The sequence below is a fragment of the Petaurus breviceps genome, unplaced genomic scaffold, assembly GCF_028583685.1.
Source record: "Petaurus breviceps papuanus isolate PSGF00001 unplaced genomic scaffold, PetGlider_PUasm1.0 221, whole genome shotgun sequence".
Classification (NCBI taxonomy): domain Eukaryota; kingdom Metazoa; phylum Chordata; class Mammalia; order Diprotodontia; family Petauridae; genus Petaurus; species Petaurus breviceps.
The window spans coordinates 1,425,548-1,446,920 of NW_027185877.1; the positions used below are offsets into that span (position 1 = coordinate 1,425,548).

The 21,373-nt window shown below is 38.2% G+C and overlaps 1 protein-coding gene across 3 annotated transcripts in view; it reads left to right on the forward strand.

Moving 5' to 3' along the window:
• Positions 1-21,373, forward strand: part of PPFIA2 (PTPRF interacting protein alpha 2) — a 737,051-nt gene that overhangs the window by 679,017 nt on the left and 36,661 nt on the right. For all 3 annotated transcript variants that reach the window (XM_069094786.1, XM_069094785.1, XM_069094787.1), the window contains one exon: positions 17,252-17,333. In XM_069094786.1, the coding sequence (XP_068950887.1) occupies positions 17,252-17,333 (82 nt within the window). The remainder of the gene's footprint in view (positions 1-17,251; positions 17,334-21,373) is intronic.

The window sequence follows — 21,373 nt, forward strand, 5'->3', positions numbered from 1 at the left end:
GGTGGGGAGGTTGGGAGAGAGGTGGGGAGGTTGGGAGAGAGGTGGGGGTGGCATACAAATTGTCTCTAGTAACCATTTATTCTGTGTGTTTTGCAAAATTAATTGACTCATTGCTGTTTCTTGAACTTCTGTAAATTATGCACACATACATACACACACACACACGCATGTACGCGCACACACACCCCAAGTTAGAGTAGAAGTCAACATTAACAAAAATAATTTAACAGTTCAGGATGGATTTTAGAATAAGAGCTACTAGGTAAAGCAGTACCTCGCCTTGGTACTGCAGAGCAAAAAGTTCAGCAAGCTCTTGTTTGAAAACATGGAAGCTGCTAATTTTAGTTTCAGAAAACCTGGATTCAAATCCTTGTTTTTTATATTTACTTATTTGCTTGGGGTTAAGTTAGTGACTTCAGTTTCCTCTTCAATAAAATGATGGGGTGGAGCTATTTATGCTTACATAGTGACTAAAACAAAGTCAGAATCCAGAATCAAGTTGAGTAAATAAGTACTTAGTAAGTATTTCCTTTAAAGAATGGTTCTTGGGGAAGCCAGGTAGCACAGGGAGTAAGAGCACCGGCTCCAGTGTCGGGATGACCTGGAAATTGAATATCTGCGCTCAGACACTTAGCACCCATCCAGAAACACCTGGCCATGTAACCTTGAGCAAGCTACTTAACCCCAATTGCTTAAAAAAAAATGGTTCCTAATTGAGTGATTGATATAAAGCTCTTCCAGCACTTGAATCTATAGTCCTTTGGTTGCCTTTTCTCCTTTAAGTAGCATTAATAGGCTTACAGGATAAGTAGGGCCAAAATTTTAGAGCTAGAAGGGACGGACCTTAAAGGAGCCCTCTCACAGAAGAGGAAACTAAGGCTGAAAGAGGTGAAGTCATTTGCACAGACACAGGAAATTGTAAAGGCACAAAATTATACACAGGTTCTTGGAGCAGTGGATAGAGTCAGGAAGACTCATTCTTCCTGACTTCAAATCTGGCCTCAGGATATCTAATAACTGTATTACCCTGGGAAAGTCACTTAGCCTGTTTGCCTCTGTAAATGAGCCACTTATGTAAAATGAGCCAAAGAAGAAAATGACAAACCTCTCCAGTATCTTTGCCAAGAAACCCCAAATGGGATAACTGAGATTTGAACAGGACTGAAAAGACTGAACACCAAGAACTATCACCTTCAGTTCCAAAACCAGCATTATTTCCACCCAGGAGATGTCTCCATCTATACATACATAGATTGCTAGATTTGGAGACAGAGAATCTTAGTTCAAATCTCAGGTCTTCACTTATTACCATTTTAATTTTGAGTAAGTCCCAGCATCTCCATGGCCTCAGTGTTCTCTTCTCTCATGTCTACAACCTGATACCTTCCTTGATTTCCAGTCTTCTTACTCAATACTTCCTTCATCAAATTCCCTCCCTGGCAGATGAGCTTAAAAAGAAAGTAACCCAGGTGTCTTGAACATAGAATGCATCAAAAGGAGTAGTGTGAAGTAACACTAGAAAGACATAGTTGGAACTTGGTTTTTTTTTTTTTTTTTTGCTTTGTGGAGGGTAATTGGGGTTAAATGACTTGCCCAAGGTCACACAGCTAGTTTGTGTGTGTGTCAAGTGTCTGAGGCCGGATCTGAATCCAGGTCCTCTTGACTCCAGGGCTGGTACTCTACTCACTGTGCCACCTAGCCGCCCTGGGACTAGATTTTGAAGGGCATTTGGTGCCAGGTGCAAGAGTTACTACTTTGTTCTGTGAAACAAAGGGAATAAAGGTTTTCAAGCAAGGGAATGACATGCCCAGATATCCAAAGGAGAATAAGCATGGAAAAATGGATTTGGAGTCAGAGGAACTGAGTTCAAAACTTCCCTCTGCCATGTAGGGACCTTGTTGGAACAAGCTACTTCTCTTTTTGTTGTTCTTGCGTTTTTTGGGGGGGTGGGAGAGGGCGGTATCTTGATTTTCTCATTTCTACAATGAATCCGTTGGAGTAGGGACTCTTCCATGTTTTAAGTAATCTATAATGCTATGACCTTATGTCAATCATAAGAAATTTTATTTTGGCATATGATGAATTCAGTCCATGTACCAAGGCATGGAAATATGAAGGCAAGAAAGAAGAGAGAGCAAATCTTTGTTACCCTCATTTTAAAGTGTGGGAAACTGAGACTAAGAGAGGTTAAAGTGACTTGCCCAAGGCAAAACAACTAGTGGTTGAGGCTGGATTAGAATTTAGGATTTCCTGATTCTAAACCCAACACTATCCACTGCACTACCTGCCTTGAGGTGAATGGCTTGTACAGTTTCCATGATCCTTTCTGCAAGTCAGTCCCTTCCTTCAATCAGTCAATAAGTAAACATTTATTAAGGGAGTGCTGTGTGCCAGATACTGAACAGAGCCTAGCTGCACTGTCTTCCTTGCTGTGCTAAGCTCTCCCCTCACTCTATACCTAAGCCACTCACTTCTAGTGAGTACCATTCTAAAAGGTAACATAATACCTTCAAAAGATCAACTTGTCTCAAAAAACTTTGACCCACTTGATGAGAAGTGATTTATTCCATTAGTGAGATTAGACCACAGTATTTGAGGGTAGATAAATCTAGCCCCCTAGAAATAAAGTGATTAAGGAAAACAATTGAAATGTAGTGCTGGATTTAGAGACAGAGCATCTGAGTTCAAATGTCACCTCTGACACATAGTAGCTGTAGGACTTTTAACAAATCATATCATGTCACCTCTCTGGACCTCATTTCTTTCATCTAAAAATTATGGCAATTGGACTAGTTAGCTTCTAAGTCTCTTACTAGCTATACTTCTATGATTTTTTTATTTATGGCCTTGGTACTTGAAACATGGTATGCAGTCAGTCAGCAAGCATCTATTAAGTGCCTGATTTGTGTCAGGTACATCAATAAATGCTGAGAATGCTGAGAAAGACAAAAAAAAATCCCTGTCCTCAAGTTGCTCACAGTCTAATGGGAGAGACAACATGTAAAAGACCATGTCCAAATAAGCTCTATACATTGGAGATAATCACCAGAAGGAAAGTACTTGCATTAAGGGAGATCAGATGCAGAAGATGGAATTTTAATTAGGAGCCTCAGAAGGTCATCAATAAATACTTGTTGATTAATTGATTGTGTTTGCACATTGTGGGTTTTTTTTTTCCTTGAAAGTAGTTAAATTGAAATAAGGAAAGAAAACATGCAAATCCCAAAATATAACCAAATGGAAATTACATCTGTTTCATGAAGTTATGATTTAAGCTTTAGAGACATTTGAATGGGAACATTCTAAGGAACCTTGAATTTAATTTAATGACTCCACATTGAAGCACCCAAACAGGGCCTCTATTCATGGAGTCTAAACAAGAAGTTCACTGACATTTTAATTGGGATCCCTCTAAACACTTCATGTACCAAGGACCTCCATTAATGGGATAAACCCACAATACATTTCTGAATTTGAATAATGTATTCAAATATTGGCCTCTATTTTAATGCTGCATTTTTGAAATTCAATCAAATGCATTAATTTTATTATTGACCATCCTGAATTTGATGACATTTAATATTTATATTTAAAAATGAAACATAACTAGTTGATTAGAATTTGTGAAATATTTATATTTAGAAGAAATGTACTCATTAAGATATACATTTTATGGCCTGCAGATGTTGGACTTAAAAAAACAACAACCAGATGCATGCTACTTTGTGGCTAACGAAAATTTAAACTCATTTATCAAATTAATTTTCTTACCCAAGACCTTGAAGCTAGAAACCTAAGGCTGTATCCACCACAATTCAACACTTAATATGTTTCACAGAATTATCCGAGTTAGTTCAATCAGAAACATGGTATGATTGATGCAAGCAGAAGTTTGTGAAAGTTGACTTCATCCTCTTCTGTGTCCCTTCCCCCCACTTACTCAGTTCTTCTAGGTATTTCCAGGTACAGGTTAGTCCAGCCTCATATAAGGTAATACTCACTCACTATTACAACCCTCCTTGTTCCATCTTTCTCTACTAGGAGTATGAATGATGTTTAGAAATGGGGAGTTCACAGGCAAGAAACAGATTTAGACAACACCAAAATGGCTGTAACAGCCAATGGAAATAACTCTCAGTTCAAGTGTAACTCAGAATTTCATTTGTTCTAAATATTACCAATTCAGATTTATAAAAATTTGACCTTAAGAAGTAAAAACATAAAATAGAACATCAGTATCTGTAACTTAAAACCTAGCTATGAAGTTGACTTAGTGGATAATTGTATTATGGGAAAAGTAACTTCTTTTCATTTGAGAAAATAGGTGATAACAACTCACAGCATGTTCCAGGTTGTTGATTTGATCTCATCAGCACTATCTCTTCTGAAATAGATTCCTATCCTTCTACACTTCCTTCTCTGGCCATATCATCCCTCAAATCCCTTCTAGAGGATGAACCCAATTTGTTGGTGGCATTCCCTGTCTTATAATACATAAGAATTTTCTTCTTTTTGCCCTATAACCAGCCCATTCATTTCCATTTTATATGCCCTTTCCAATGAATTTCATGACTTTTCATTATTGGAAATGTGCTTTTACCTACTTAATATTTCTATGCATCTTCCCATTTCCCTTTGAGTCTCTTGAAGTTTTGATTCTTTTGAATATGGGGTATTCCTTGATTCTCAACCATAGAAAATTGCTGAAAGAATGTTAGGCTTTTACTGGAGCAAACCAGTTGGAATCATTAAAGGTACTAGACATTGTCTAAGTGCAATCTAGTTCAATATCCTTTTTTCCCATCCAATTCTAGGATCAGTTCATTGTCTAGCTGATATACTTCACCCAAGATTTATACTTAGAAAAACGTAGAAATGGACTAAATTAGTGGACTACCTGATAGCATGTTGTAATGTGAATTTTTAATTTACTTTGTTTCTCCCTTGTGGATGGTTAGGTTAATTTCTTTCAAATAATTATGGCCTTCATTTTGGAAGTTTCTTAATATTCTAAATCTTCATGTCTACAGAAAAATCCCTCTTTTGGGTAATGAGGATATTCTTTATGTGAAAAGTATCTATTTATTCCTCACTTAATTTTGATATTTTTCAGCTTACTGTACAAAGCTATCTTCCCACTTACGTCTCTCAGGTCAACTTATATTAGTTTAACATATGCAAAAGAGATGCATCCCTTAAGATCCTTTAGTTACAAAGTTAGATCTACCAATTCTTTATATAATGAAAAAGTAAATAGAAAGGAATCTTATATTTTCACTACCTCTTGGTTCAAGAATTGTAAAATATACTATCAGTAAGTACAATTGTCTCTTCCCTCTTCATGTTTCCATCAAGGATACTCTAATGAACCAAAAGATCATCCACATAAAGTTGTATAGAATAGAAAAAGTAAGTACGTGGTTAGTTGTGGTTCATAATTCATGAGCACTTTTTTGTGTATATGGTAGCAAATTGTGTGAGCCTCAGTTTCTTTTTAGAATCATCTGTTCTTTGAGATGTATCAAAAACTGACTCTAAGTATACCTTTAAAATTGAACTGTCTCCAGCATAAATTTCTTCTTTACTCCATCTTCTTTATGAGCACCGTTACTGCATTCTCGTAAGATAAACCAGTCATATTGAGGTGGAAGAGTCAAGATATGGTGGCTTGACTTGTAATCAAAGAGAATATATAGCTACAGAAATGCTCCCAGGTCTCTCTCATTTCTTCCATATTTATTGGTTTTCTACAACTTCATCTAAAAATGCTTTTGAAATGACTTGGGTTAGCTGGGTCTCATGCTGAGAGTGATGCAATGAAATTGAACCTGAAATCAAGAGAGATATGTGTTTGAATCCTACCTACCTTAGAACTTTATTTACCATGGGATTATGGGTAAGTCACTTTAAAATCAGGGCAACTACATGGTGCAGGGGATAGAGCGTGAGAACTGAAGTCAGTAATGCTCATCTTCTTTTATTCAAATCTGGCCTCTGATGCTTATGAGCTTTGTGACTCTAGGCATGGCATTGAATCCTGTTTGCCTCAGTTTCCTCATCTGTAAAATGAACTGGAGAAGGAAATGGTAAATCACTCCAGTAACCTTGTCAAGAAAACCCCAAATGAGGTAACAAAGAGTTGGACACCATTGAAAGAAATCAACAACAAACACTTGATAATCTTCCTAAGCCTCATTTCTTCATCAGTAAAATGGGAGTGTCATAGCAACTATGTCAATGAATTGTTATCATCAAATAAAGTAATACATGCAAAATACTTTGCAAACAATACAAAGTCAGTTATTGTCCTTTGACTACTTTTTTTTAAATGCTTTATTAACTTCTGATTTACATCGTTCGTTTCCGCCAGATTTTGAGTTACAAATTTTCTCCCTGTTTTTCTCCCACCCATCCCCCCAAAACAGCAGTCCCACAGGATATCCCCACCTCTGATCTGCTCTCTCCCATACTTTCTCCCATACCCGTTTCAACTTTTCCAGTACGGCATGGTGGATCTCTATATTTCCCAATTACATGTAAAACAATATTGATAATAGTATATATATATTTAAACATTTGATTTTAAAACTTTGAATTCCAGATTCATTCTCTTCCTCCCTTATCACCCACCCTTACTGGGAAGAGAAGCAGTTCAATATAGGTTGTACATGTGTGGCTAATGCAAAACAATAACATAGCAGATATATTGTAAAAGACTGACTATATTTCCCTCCCTCCTATCCCACATCCCACTTGTTCTATTCTCTACTTTGATCCTGTCCCTTTTCAAAAGTGGGTGCTTCCAACTTCCCTCCCCCCCCAGCCTGCCCTCCCTTCCATCATCCCCCCTCACATCCCCTCCCCACCTATTCTCCTGGAGGGTGAGATCCCCTATTTAGTGTGTATTTCCCTCCCTCCTCAAGCCAGATTCAATAGGAATAAGGTTGACCCATTCCCTTTTGCCTTCCTATTCTTCCCCTCCATTGTAACCATTTTCCCTTGCCTCTTCTGTATGAGATAGTTGCCCCATTCTGTCTCTCCCGATCTCCTCTCATTATATCCCTCTCACCTCTTAATTTCACCTTTTATCATCCCTTCCTGTTAAATTGGTCCCGTGCCCTCTATCTATGTATACCTGTAAACATATATACACACATTCACATATGTATTCATATGCCTGCATACCCTCATATAAAGACATATGTGTGTATATATATATATATATATATATATATATATATATATATATATATAAAATACATATATTTCTAATCCCTTCAACTATTGAGAAAAGTTTCATAAGTTACAATTATTGTTTTTCCATGTAGGAATGTTAATAGTTCAACTTTGGCCAAGTGGCTCAGCAAGCAAGAGCACTGGCCTCAGTGCCGGGACGACCCGGATCAAATCCGGGCCCAGACACCCAGCACCACACCCAGAAACAACAACTGGCCTTGCAACCCCGAGCAAGCCACTCAACCCCAATTGCTTAAAAAAAAATAGTTCAACTTTGATAAGTTCCTTATGATTTCTTTTCCCTGTTTACCTTCTCATGCTTCTCTTGCTTCCTGTATCTGAATGTCAAATTTTCTATTCAGCTCTGGTTTTTTCATCAAGAATGCTTGAAAGTCCTGTATTCCACTGAATGACCATATTTTCCCCTGAAACAGGATACTCAGTTTTGCTGGGTAGGTGACTCTTGGTTTTAATCCCAGCTCCCTTGACCTCCGGAATATCACATTCCAGGCCCTTTGATCCCTCAGTGTAGAAGCTGCCAGATCCTGGGTTATCCTGATTGTGTTTCCACAATATTCAAATTGTTTCTTCCTGGCTGCTTGTAATATTCTCTCCTTAATCTGGGAATTCTGGAACCTGGCTATAATATTCCTAGGAGTTTTCTTTTTGGGATCTTTTTCAGGAGGTGATCAGTGGATTCTTGCAACCTCTATTTTGCCCTCTCGTTCTAAAACATCAGGGCAGTTTTCTTTGAGAACTTCCTGGAGGATGCTTTCCAGGCTCTTACTTTGGTCATGGCTCTCAGGCAGTCCAATAATTTTTAAATTATCTCTCCTGGATCTATTTTCCAGGTCAGTGGTTTTTCCCATGAGGTATTTCACATTGCCTTCTATTCTTTCATTTGTTTGGATCTGTTTAACAGCATCTTGATTTCTCATAAAGTCATTAGCTTCCATTTGCTCCAATCTAATTCTGAAGCAATGATTCTCCTCAGTGAGCTTTTGAGATTCTTTTTCCATCTGGCAAATTCGACTTTTTAAGGCATTCTTCTCCTCATTGCCTTTCTGAGCCTCCTTTGCCATTTGAGTCAGTCTGTTTTTTAAGGTATTATTTTCTTCAGTCAGGCTGTTGACTCTCATTTCATACTTTTCTTGCATTGTTCTCATTTCTCTTCCCAATTTTTCCTCCACTTCTCTTATCTGCTTCTTAAGGTCCTCTATGGCCTGTAACCAGCTTGTATTTTCCTTTGAAGCTTTTGGTGCAGGAGTTCTGACTTCACTAATTTCCTCCTGTTCTATGCCTTGCTCCTTCTTATCCCCAAAATAGGAATGTAATGTTGGAATCTTCTGTCTGCTTTGTTTCCTTTGCCTGCTCATTTTGCCACTCAATGATTTGACTTTTGGGCTTTTTGCCACAGTAGCACTCTGCCACCAGACAGGGGAGTTTTCGTCCCAAACGCTGGGGTTTTCTCAGCTGCCGGAGGTATTAGATGGGTGCCCTCTCTGAGGTCTCCACACGCTCTGGCAAGCTGGACACACACCCCAGGACCTCCACCCTAGACTGCAATCCAGATCCAAGCAGGTTAAAGCAAGAGCGATGACCCCTCAGACTGGTGCTTGGTCCCCCTACACTCTGCAGGCCAGGAGCTGAAGCTGCCACGTGGGCTGGCACGGTTTCTCGCCCCGGGGGCAAAAGCCATGCACACCCACTTACTGGGTCCCAAAGTTCAGAATGCACTGGCCTCTCACCTTGTCCTTCGCATCTATGTGTTGATAAATCTGGAAACGGCCACAGCTGCTGCTGATCTGGAGTCCCTCTGGCTGGCGGCTGGTCAGGCCCGCCCTGGGGCTAAAGCCTCGGCGTGGGGCTGGGCTCGGCTCCCAGAGCACTGCGCTGGCCGATTCCTGCCAGCCTGCTGGGCTGTTCTCGGCGGGAGGTTAGCTTCTCTGTGTCATTTTGTGGGTTCTGCAGCTCCAAAGTTTGTTTAGAGTCCCCTTTTTACATGGATTGGGGAGGGTGGAAGCCGGAGCTGCGGGAGGGTCGTGCTTCTACTCCGCCATCTTGGCTCCGCCCTTTGACTACTATTTAAGACTTTGTAAGACAATCTTGTTCAAAATCTCCCACCTTGTTCATTTTTTTTCTAGTGAGTTCATGCTTTAAAATGTCATCACCCTTGGATGCCATGCCTTTGCTCTTTGCACTAACAGTGAACATTTGGAAACCCAGATGATTTCTGGGCTTTTTGGCCTTCACATTCTGATGATTTGATATCAGTTCGTCTTCTCCGAGAAACAATGATAGTCATACTCCATTTACTTTTTTCCCCTCCATTTGCAATACTTTGGCATCTGCCATTTATTTAAACATATCATGCAAGAGTAACTGTAATTAGTTACTCTTACTGTAAGTTAGTAATTTCTAATTAGTCATTGACTTTGACATGTGTTCTAATTAGATATGGCTACAAACAGAAAACTGTTTCTGAAATGACTTATGCATTGGCAACTCATCCTTTAAACAAATAGCAAATTTTGTGTGTGTGCGTGTATGATGAATTTTGTAATTCACAGCATATAGTATTTTCTTATATCCTCCTTCAAGAAAAACTCGGGTTCTACAAATGTGAGATTTGGAGGCAATATATAAACCATTTCCTCCTACCTTTCTTGATTCCAAACCATATTTTCCATCCTATTTTTTGATGTCCTTCCCTACAGTCTTTCCATTGGAGTCATCAAGTATTAAGGCATGTCTTAGTTTTGAATATTTCATCATGTTCTTCATAGAATTCCTGTGGGGTTTATTTCCCCATCTTCTGTCACAGGTATAGTACATAAGCTGCAGCTATCTTCGTGAAGATATATTTATGCTAATCACAAACTTTATGAACCAAGAGGACCACTGTATCTTTTGCACACATGATGAAAACAAACTCTATCAACTCTTACTCCAAACCTTCCAATGATGTTCTTTAGTAATCAAGCCTAATTGGAAAGCATCCATGATAACACTTAAACTTAATATGCTCTATTATATGTTATTCTAGTGTATCATGTATGTGTTATTTTGTATTCGCTAATTTGTGTACAGGTTATAGAAAGCAAGCTTACTGAGGGCAGGGTCTGCTTAATTTTTTTTTTCTATCTTCAGTGCCTAGCAAGACAGAGAGGAGTGTCAGATCTGGAGTTAGAAAGACTTTAGTTCAGCTTCAGACTTGGACACTTAAGAGCTTTGTGACCCTAAGTGAGTTAACTCTAACTCCATTTCTTCAAATGTAAAATGGAAATAACAAAAGCACCTACATCCCAGAGTTCTTGTGAGAATCTAATAAGATAACATTTGTAAACTATTTTGCAAATCTTAAAGGGCTTTAAAAATTCTAGTTATTATTTTTGTTGTTATTTTTCAGTTGTCTCTGGCTCTTCATTACTCCATTTGGGCTTTTCTTGACAGAGATACTAGAGTGATTTGCCATTTCCTTCTCCAGTTCCTATTACAGATGAGGAAACTGAGGCAAACAAGATTAAGTGACTTGCCCAGAGTCACAGCTAGGAAGTGTCTGAGGCCAGATTTAAACTCAGATATCTTTCTGACTCCAGGTCGCCTTCTCTCACTGGGCCACCCAGTTGCTGTAGTAGTAGTAGTAGTAGTAGTAGTAGTAATAGTAGTCGTAGTAGTCGTGGTCGTAGTAGTCATAGTTGTAGTAGTAGTATTTATAAATACCTACATTATATTCAGTGCAGTGTTGGGTGCCTTGGGAAATGCAAAAAAAATGGGGTGGTGAAGGCATTTTCTCTGATCTTAAGGATCATTAGTTCTTTGTTTAGGTAGAAGCTGAGTGGTACAGTGAATAGGATTCAGAGACTTGGAGTCAGGAAATCTGAGTTCAAATCTTGTCTCAGACACTTAATCGCATTGTGAACCCAAGCAAGTCCCTTAAACTTTTTCAACCTAGGCTTCCCTTCCCCTGCCCCCCTTCATTTCTGCTCCTATAAAATGGAAATAATAATAATATCTATCTCAGAAGGTTGTTATGAAGAAAACCCTTTGCAAATCTTAATGCTTCTATTTTGGAGAAGATATGGTATACACAGATAATTAGGCATGTGTGTGTGAGTATACACATATATACATGTGTATATACATACACATGTATACATATATACAACTTTTAAATATGTATGCATTTATGTATATATATTATACATATATATATATATATATTACAATTAGAGAAAAGTTTTTTCGATTTGTATCATGTTTTCATTGATGTTGGGATCTTCCTTTGAGGAAAGTTCAAAGGAGGAAATACCAGTTCAGAGCAGCAGATTATGACAGCAGAATTCAGAATTCTGAAAATTGCCCAGGACCCTAAGAATTTACACAGACTCCCTCAGTTAGAATGTGCCAGAAATGAAACGAAAACCCAGGTCTCTCTGACACCAAGACTTATTGATCCACTACCCCACATTGGGTCCTAGACAAAAATACAAGAAGGTTATAAATTTGAGCCAAATTATTTTCAGTGTAGAATGAAATCTAGATTACAAGATGAGAATGAGGAGGTTTGATGTTGGATGTCAAATTTGATCTGGACCATAAAGGATAAGATCACCACCTATCCTGGTGGCACCTACCTCCCAGGTTCATTGTATCAAAAGAGATAAATTATATAAGGAAATCTGTCAACTGTAAAAATAATATTCCCTATTATTCCAGTATAAGGAACGAGTACAAGCAAAGGGGTGCTATGGGACTAGGCTTACCCTTATCAAAAGGAACTTGAGTGAATTTTTTGAACTGAACGGTGTTTATAACATGAGGTAAAAAATGGGCCTGCCTAGCATAGCAAGGGAGTGGGAGGAATAGTTAAGGTGAGATGATATTGTTAAGGCTTCTCTGCCTGAATGAATAGTTTGGATTATTCCCATAGGGAGCCTTTGGAGCAGAATGAATAGGGGAACTATGTACTTAAAGGTTTGCAGGGGAAATCCAACCTTGGTCCTAATTAGAATCAAACACAAATTTAGAAATCATGTGTGCTTCAGGAATTCAGTCAGCAAACATTTACTGATTGTCTATAATGTAGATATTTTCACAGGTAACCAGGAGTTGTACCTGAGTTTTGTCCTAAAGTATCAAATGTAAAGGATGTTGACAATATATCAACATATAAATAACACGAGTTTTGCATCTAGTTAATAAGAATAGTTCTTTTAAATGGGAAGATTTTAGATGGCTGCCTGAGAAGAGCCCTCCTGAACCAAATTCCCCGACACAGTCCCTGTATCTGAATTTTCCTCCTGAGTGTGGGAGGGGCATGTTCCCCTCTCCCACGTGAAAGCATGCTTCTTATCACTTACAGTGGTCTATGGCATGTTACTACTTTGCAGGCATGCTTAGTTACAGCTCAGAAGTAAATGAGTATTCTGAAAGATAGTCTTAATTAATTTTTTTCATTTAATATGCATTTATTTTTCATTCTTACTGCCTGCCCCCAATTGGAAGAAAAAAAAAAGAATGAAAAACCAAATCCTCGTAAGAAATTTGCATAGTTGAGCAAAATAAATTTCTACTTTAAGTTTGTCTCAGTTTGTATATTCAGTCAATCACTTCACTGTCAGGAGATTGGTTAGCATACTTTGTCATCAGTCCTCTGGAATCATGGTTGGTCATTATGTTGATCAGAGTTCTTAAATATTGAAAGATATCCTTTAAAGGCTAAACTTTTAATTTGGGAAATTGCCTGAAAATAGTCCAACAAATTTTCATTAAATCATATATATACACTTTATATTCTTTTCCATGTTAGTTGCTTTAGTCTTTAGCAAAAACAATTATTGTTGAGATTTCTGTTTCACCTGCCTCAGGAAACTGGGTCCCAGGAGATTCCTTTTTAAATGGCCTGATTTACTGAGGTACAAAGTACAGGTTCTATTGCTAGAAATACATTTGAGAAGAATAGAGGGACTTGTTCTGTCCTTCAAACTATAGGTGAAATTGAGGCAGGAAGGGAGAAGGGAAAGGATAAGCTCAAAGCAACCACAGCGGTTGCTCTTGTACACATTTTACCTTTTAAAAGTCTCTTTTCCATCAACACTGGAACATTTTAATATAGCTGAGGAGTGTGGGTCTTGATGAGTGTCTTCTGATATTTGAAGAGATGAAACAGCTAGGTGCTGCAACGAATAGAGGGCCAGGCCTGGAGTCAGGAAGACTTATCTTCCTGAGTTCAAATCTGGCCCCAGATATTTACTAGCTATGTGATCCTGGGCAAGTCACTTCACCTTGTGTGTCTCAGTTTCCTCATCTGTAAAATGAGCTGGAGAAGGAAATGGCAAACCACTCCAGTATCTTTGCTGAGAAATCTTCAAATGGGGTCACAAAGGATTCTAGCTCCCATTCTAGACAAGACTGAAATGATTCAACAACTGTTTAAAGACAGATGAGACTTGTTCTTGGGATAGCTAAGTGGCACAGTGAATAGAGCACCAGCCCTGGGGTCAGTACGACCTGAGTTCAAATCCGACCTCAGACACTTAACACTTACTAGCCATGTGACCTCGGGCAAGTCACTTAAACCCAATTGCCCTGCCTTCCCCCCTCCAAAAAGGAAAAAAAGAGAGAGAGAGAGAGAGAGAGAGAGAGACTTGTTCTGCTTAGACCCAGAGGTCAAAATCAGGAGCAGTTGATGGAAATTAGAGGTGAAGATTTAAGCTTGACATAAGGTAAAGCTCCATGAAAATGAAAATTTTCGAGTGGAGAATTGGGCAGCATTGGGAGGTAAAGTGTTTTCCTCTCCACTAGAATTCTTCAGGAAGACTAGATGGTCATTTGTCAGGAATGCTGTAGAGGAGACTCTTCCTATTTAGGTCAGATTGTTTTGTCACCCAAGTCTCTTCCAAATCTGAGATTGTGTGATTACATGTATATATGTCTATGATATGTTTATATCTTTTCATCACTCTAAATTCATTGAGTGCTTATTGAATGGCAACTTTTTTTATTTTAAAAGAGTATATTGAATTGTAGAAGAATAATCCTCACATCTAGGTGTGCCATTGCCTGGCTTTTGTTAACATTAGCATCCTTCCACAAATGTGGAAAATGCCATGAACCAGGTAAAATATTGGATTTTGTTAGTATCATTTCTTAAGGAGGCAAGAGCTTAAGATGGTAACAAAGAGATTAAGAGGAAAGAAATATTCTAACTAGTCTTCGGTTTCACTCTATTGGAAGTCTAGCTCCCATTCTAGTTGCCTATCTTCTTTTGGTTTTCCACCCAAGACTAAGCATGGGGCACCAAACATGAGGTCTTTCTTAGAAGTCACTTAATATTTGATACTTTAGGATTGGTTAGGAAATTCATTTCCATTCAAGATGTATTTCTTTGGCATCTTTTCTAATTCCAAAGATTCAATGGAGTGTTGCACAGTGGAGGCAAGAAAATGTGGGTTTAAATCAAACATGGATCACCCATATGACTCTAGGCAAGTAATTTAATTTTATTGTGCCCCAGGATGTTAAAGATGAGTTCCCCTTGTGGATATGTGGTGGGAGATTCTTTATCTGGTATGTCCCATACCAAGGAGATCAAAGTTTCAGATCTAATATGCCCATCACTGTCAGATATTCAGTGCCCAGGATTTCTTGTTGTTGTTCAATTTTTCAGGCAAGTCCTATTCTTCTTGAACTTGTGGATCATACCATCCGTGGGATTTTCTTGGCAAAGACACTGGTGTGGTTTGCCATTCCTTCTTCAGTGTGTTAAGGCAAACAAAAGTTAAGTGACTTGCATAGGGTCACACAACTAGGAAATTCTCTAAATCCTGTTTCAATAGTTTACTGATCTCAGTTTCATCATCTGTTTTTTGGTTTCTGTTGTTCAGTTGTGCCCTACCCTTTGAAAGCCCATTTGGGGTTTTCTTGGCAAAGATACTGGAGTGGTTCACCATTTCCTTCTCCAGCTCATTTTATAGATGAGGAAACTGAGCCCAACAGGGTGAAGTGACTTGCCCAGGGTCACACAGCTAGTATCTAAGATGGGATCTGAATTCAGATCTTCCTGACTCCAGGCCCAATGCTCTGTCTGCTCTACCACCTAGCTGTCTCATCATCTGTAAAGAGGGCAAATGATATTTACACTATATACTATACCTCACTGGGTGGCTATACGGAAAGTATTTTGTGAAGTTTACAAGGAATTAATTGAAAGGAACAAAAATGGGAATTTTTATTATTATATTAAGTGAAACTCAATGAATTGTGGTTGCTGGTTGCCAGATTGCCGCATCTATTTCTATAAAGAAAATTGAGATTGGCCCAGGCAAAGTTAGTTTCTAATTAATGGTTCTCATCAGGATTGTAATGGGAGCAAGCTATATGGAAGGGGCAATCAGATCTCTCAGTGGATAAAGAGCTGGGCCTGGAGTCAGGAAGACCTGAGTTCACATCTGGTCTCATGCACAAGTTGTGTGACCCTGAACAAGTAACTTAACCCTGTTTGCCTCAGTTTCCTCATTTGTAAGATGAGATGTAGAAGGAAATGGCAAATCACTCCAGTATCTTTGCAAAGAAAACCCCAAATGGGGTCATGGAGAGTTGGACATGACTGAATGAATGAACAACAAAAGCTTTGTGAAAAATTGAATTCTTTTCTCCTCTCCTTTCCCTGCCTCGACCCAGCAGTTGCTTAGAGAATTCTACATACAGCATCCTAACTAAGGTCTCTAGGTAGTAGGTGGTTTGCATGTGGACCTAATCAATAAATAGTCAAGTATCCTGTCTCTACTGTCAAATTGGAATAGCAGGTGATTTATGAGAAGTTTACCCATGTAACTATAGCTTGTTTCCTTTCCTCCTCATTGCTTTTCTTACTGTATCAATGCTGTTAACCTCTCAGTGAGGTACACAAGATAAGCTCCAGTGTTAATAAGAAATTTCCATTTGTATTTTTCTGCTTTAGTAATATAAACTAGCATGATGTGCATAGAAGGCTATTGCAAGCTATTTACATAAATACATGTATCTTCAGACACTTATTTTGAGGGATCTGTATAATACAGATGCAGGATTATTTTTTTAAAATAGCTTAAACCTCAACTTGGAAAGCAGAGTTCAAGAGTAAATAGATTAATTTAGAGTAAATTCATTATTATTTAGTATTTGTAGGGAAGAACTCTAAGGAACACAGAATATGTTTTAAATTGGAGAATCAATCAAATGAAGATTGATTTCAGTTTTATGAAATTATATACTTACTAGGTCAGCAATGAATGCTTTTAAAGTATTCTATGGAAATTAAGGTCAGGGCTAATGACAAAATACTGTCTCATGGCCACAGCAGGAAAGTAAAATTTATAAAGCCATCATTCGAAGTTTTATTGTTAAATCTATTCTTGGAGACAATCATTTGTTTATTATACAGTGGTACATCTGACTTCCATTAAAGGGCTGAGAGTACTCATAAATACACAAGCATGTTAGAATTTCCCACTTTGTGTTTAGGTCCAGTGGAGGAGTTGAATCATCTCTTTATAAGACTGATACATGAAACAAAGGCCCAAGGTCTTGCTTAAGATGGTGACAGATTATCTTCAAAAATGGTTCTAGGAATTTGTTATTCATAAATCCAGGACTGAATTTTTCCAAATATAGCGTCTTCAACTTTAATATATATTTGATGCATAGAAGTGATTTTTATGTCAAATATGTGTTAAACATAGCAAAAAGTAGTTTCTTAGCAGTCTGTATTTAATGCTACAAACAATGAATTAATCAGAAAAAATGGTACTTTATTGATGCCAGTTAAAACCTAATATTCTATTTCTAGGAAGAGAATTATGTGACATAAAAGTCATATGCTCAAGAGATGGAATACACATTTATTCAGTGGCTACTCATAAGGATTCCTAAAGGAGATTAGTGAATTGTGTTAATGTTGCCATTTTCAATAATTACAGCAATCTTGTTCCATATTCCATAGCTAACAGTTTTCAATCTATTTATGCTTTAGGCATGAACTTTTGGAAGAAGCTCGAAGAAAGGGATTACCTTTTGCCCAGTGGGATGGGCCCACAGTGGTTGCATGGCTAGAGGTAAGTAGAAGGGTAAATTAAAAGACCATCAAAGTCCAGACTCACTGAAGGGGACAGAAGAGGGGCTTCCTTGAGAGTCACAGTTTCTGTGACTGACAAGGAATTTGCTGATATTGATGACAAATGTTTATGTTTGCCTCGATGTTTCTTGGGAACCATGGTTTTTTTCATATTCAAGTTTTACTCTAAGGTCTCTAGAGAGTTCATCCTTCTCTTTGGTCCTGGGTTTGATATACAGGAAGGAGCACTACATTTGGAGTCAGAGGGCCTTGGACAGTTGCTTTGACATTTATTTCTGTTGTTGTTGAGTCATTTCAGTCGTGTCTGATTATTCATGCCCCCATCTGGGGTTTTCTTGTCAAAGAAACCAGAGTAGTTTGCCATTTCCTATTCTAGATTTTTTAACCCTAGACAAATTGCTTCATTTTTCTGGTCCTCTACTTCCTCATCTCCAAAATGAAGCTGTTGGTCCCTGGGATCCTATGCTAAGAAAGAATCCCATGGAAGGGCAGTTAAGTCAAAGATATCTTCTAAGATGGAAGAATAGGACAATTGGGAGTAACTGTCATTCATCATCCAAAGATAGTGTTTGCCAAAATCCTTTGCCTTGATGTTCTTCTATAATAATGAAGAATTCTATAATACTGAAGAATTGCATCTGTGCCTAGAACCGACCTCTTTTTCTCCTTCCAAGTCAAACAACTTTGCGAAAGCAGTAGAAAAAACAACCTAACACACAAATTCATCAGCTCTGGCCCAAAGTGAGAGACTGGTGTCCTCTCTTGGGGTTAACTGCTGCCTTCTGGCCTCCACTTCTCCTTTGCTTTCTCTCCCAATTGGGGTGCTATCAACTAGTCCAGGACAAAGGATTTTGCTAAGCCTAGGATTCACTTTCACATGCCTCATTAACAACATCTTGATACCTTTCTTCTAGCCTAGGAACTATGGATTTTTGGCAGTGGGTAGGTCATTCCCTTCTCTGTGTTTTGTAGTTCTGTCCTTACCTCAAATGTGGAGAAAACTATATATGGCTTTGGGATTTTTTAATGTCTTTGGGTGAGACAGTTAGACCCAGTGGATAGTGAGCTGGTAGAGACAGAAAGATCTGGAATCAAATTCCATTTTTTACTCATACTATCTTGTGTGACCATGGGCCAATTACTTAATCTCTCTGTTCTAGGCATTCTAAGTTGCAGATATAATGCTGTGTAATGGTAGAGGAAGTTCCTCAATGGGAACTTCCCTTTGTTAGTGAACTCACAGTCCCCATCCCTATTGCTTTGGAAATATAAAGTATCCCAACTTAACTTTTAAAATAATTTTGGATCACCCTGAGTTTACTCTTGTCCATGGGGGAAAATTGAATTTCATTAAAAAGAAACACTTTATGTTTTTACAAAAAAACAAAACTGCTTCCACTAAGCAAATGATGCCATGGCTTAATGCAGTCAATACTAATCCATCAGCAAAGGTTTTCATGCTTGTGGTCAGGGACTGTCTTACTTTTCCAATTAGTCATTGAATTGACTATATTTAAAATCAATTACCTGACAGAGTACTTGACCCAATAAGCCTCAGAAGAATGATAGTAGTTCCTTCAGTTTTGTTTTTTGTTGGTTTGTTTTACATTTTTCTTTCATTATGATAAAAACTTTCTCAAGATCTCCAGTGAGAAGACTGTTACTTGGAGAGATGATGAGTGAATCTGTCAGTATAAAAATGCTCAAGCATCCATTGACATTAATGTACTAAGAAATGACAGGCACCACAGTTTGCAATAATTAAACCTACCTTGAGCATCTGGGAATTGGCCTATAATTGCTTCATGATGTGTCTCAAATCATAAAATTGAATAAGCAGGGTGAATGAGCTAAGTAATACAGTGAGAGAATGTTCTTAACTTTTCACCCCAATATCCATGAGTACAAATTTGGTTGTAAATGACATGTGTAAGTGAGTTCTGGGTTGGCTCTAATTTATCCATGTCAAAATGATACTCAAAGGTTACTCAGGGGTGGCATTTATGGAAAGGCATGACCATCTATGACATAAATGTTTATTGCTACACTTCATCCATCAGAGCAGACTGCTTTAGAGACCCAAGGGTGGAATCACCAAGGGTTAAATCAGGCGATTTGGGTTTGATGGGTAGGTCTGTTAGTATTACAGAATGTAGAAGGCAAAGGAGAGAGATGGTGTGAATCTCAAGGCTGCATAATTGAGGGGACGGTGATACAGCTATGGAAAGATTGCTACTTATTTTTAATATTTTTTTCAATTAACAAAAAATGATTTTCTCTTCCTTCCATCATGTCCCATTCCCACCATTGAAGGAAAAAGGGAATGAGAAAGGGGGGAAACTTGCCACAAATAAGTACAGTCAAGCAAAGTAAGTGGCCATGTCCAAAAAATCTCATTATGCACACTTTCTTGTCAGGATATGGGTTAATTCCATTCTATCACTTAGGATAAGATTATAAAAATAGAAGGACAAGAGTTAGGAGACCTAGGCTGTGACCATAGTTCTGGGGGTTTTTTTTTGCCTTTGCAGCCTGGGTCCCACTTACTTCATCTCTAAAATAAGTCTTGAATTAGATCAGATCTACACAACTTTAGGCTAAACTTCTTCAGGTCACAGATAGGTTAGACTAGAGATAAACTGACGATGGTTGGTTGCCGCAGGTCATGTGACAAACAGGAGAGTGCACAGTGGCAACTCTACATTTTCCCACAGTTCACTCAAAATCATTTGGTGCACCCATGGGCCATATGTTGTGCAGACCAGGACTAGATAATGCCTAAATCCCCTTCCAGTGCTAAATCTATGTTGGAATCTGACATCCTAGATTTTAGACTAAGATTCCTGGTTACTTAAAGATTACTGATTACTTTACAAAAATGAACTTTTATTTTTTTCTTCATTCTGTTTCCTTCTCCCTTGTTGAACAATAAAAATCAGTACATCAAAATTAATTCCCTCATGATGTGTATAGTCAAGCAAAATAAAACCCCTTATTATCTGTGTTCAAAAATATATGTCTCGTTCTCTGTTGTTAGCCCATTGTCTCCCTGGAGGGAAGTGGGTAGCATGGCTCATCTTTGGACTTCTGATATTCTGACTTGTCATTAAGAGTTCTAAAGTCTTCCCAAGTTGTTTTTCTTTATAAAGCTGCTGTCAATATAGAAATTATCTTCCTACTCTGATCACTTTACTTTGCTTCATTTTTTCAAGGTCTTTTCAGTTTCATTTGAAACTTTCCGGGTCTGATGGTGCCATATCAATTAATTACTTTTTCATTTCTGTCTAAAATCCCTTACTTAGTTGAGTCATTCAGTTACATGACGCCTTGCCAACACCAAAGGATTATATTTCAGCAAAATTTCTGTATCTTGAACCCCATTTCCCCATGAAATGCATGGGAACATGCATTTCAGAATATCAGGCAGCATCCCCCACTTTAAAATAGAAGCCCATAAGAGAGTTGCCAAGAGCCTGGTTTGACTATCTGTTTCACATGTAGTAGATGCCCTCATGTTGTATCTTCTTGTCCTGGCAGTAATCTGTGTCCTTCATAGAATATAAGCTCCTTGAGGACAAAGATTTTTCAGTTTTTGTCTTTGTACTTCCATGGTCTAGCAGAGTACCCAGCAGGTAGTAGACAATAAGTGTTTGTTGAATGACTAATTGATTTTCCTTTCTTGCCCTATCACTGGAGTTACTTTACATCAAAGATCTCATTCTTCCTGATGAGTAAGGCAGCCCTTTGAAGGTTTCTTCTCTCTTCCCTTCCTCATTCTGATTATAATACAAGATGTAAGTTCTAAGAACTTAAAAGTTTGTAGAGATGATTATAAAACACCATCTTGGAATAATGGTTCTAAGAGCCTAAAATAAAATGTGAAAGATTACACATGGGGGCGGCTAGGTGCCACACTGAATAGAGCACCAGCCCTGGAATCAAGAGGACCTGAGTTCAAATTTGACCTCAGACACTTAACACAAAACTAGCTGTGTGACCTTGGGCAAGTTACTTAACCCC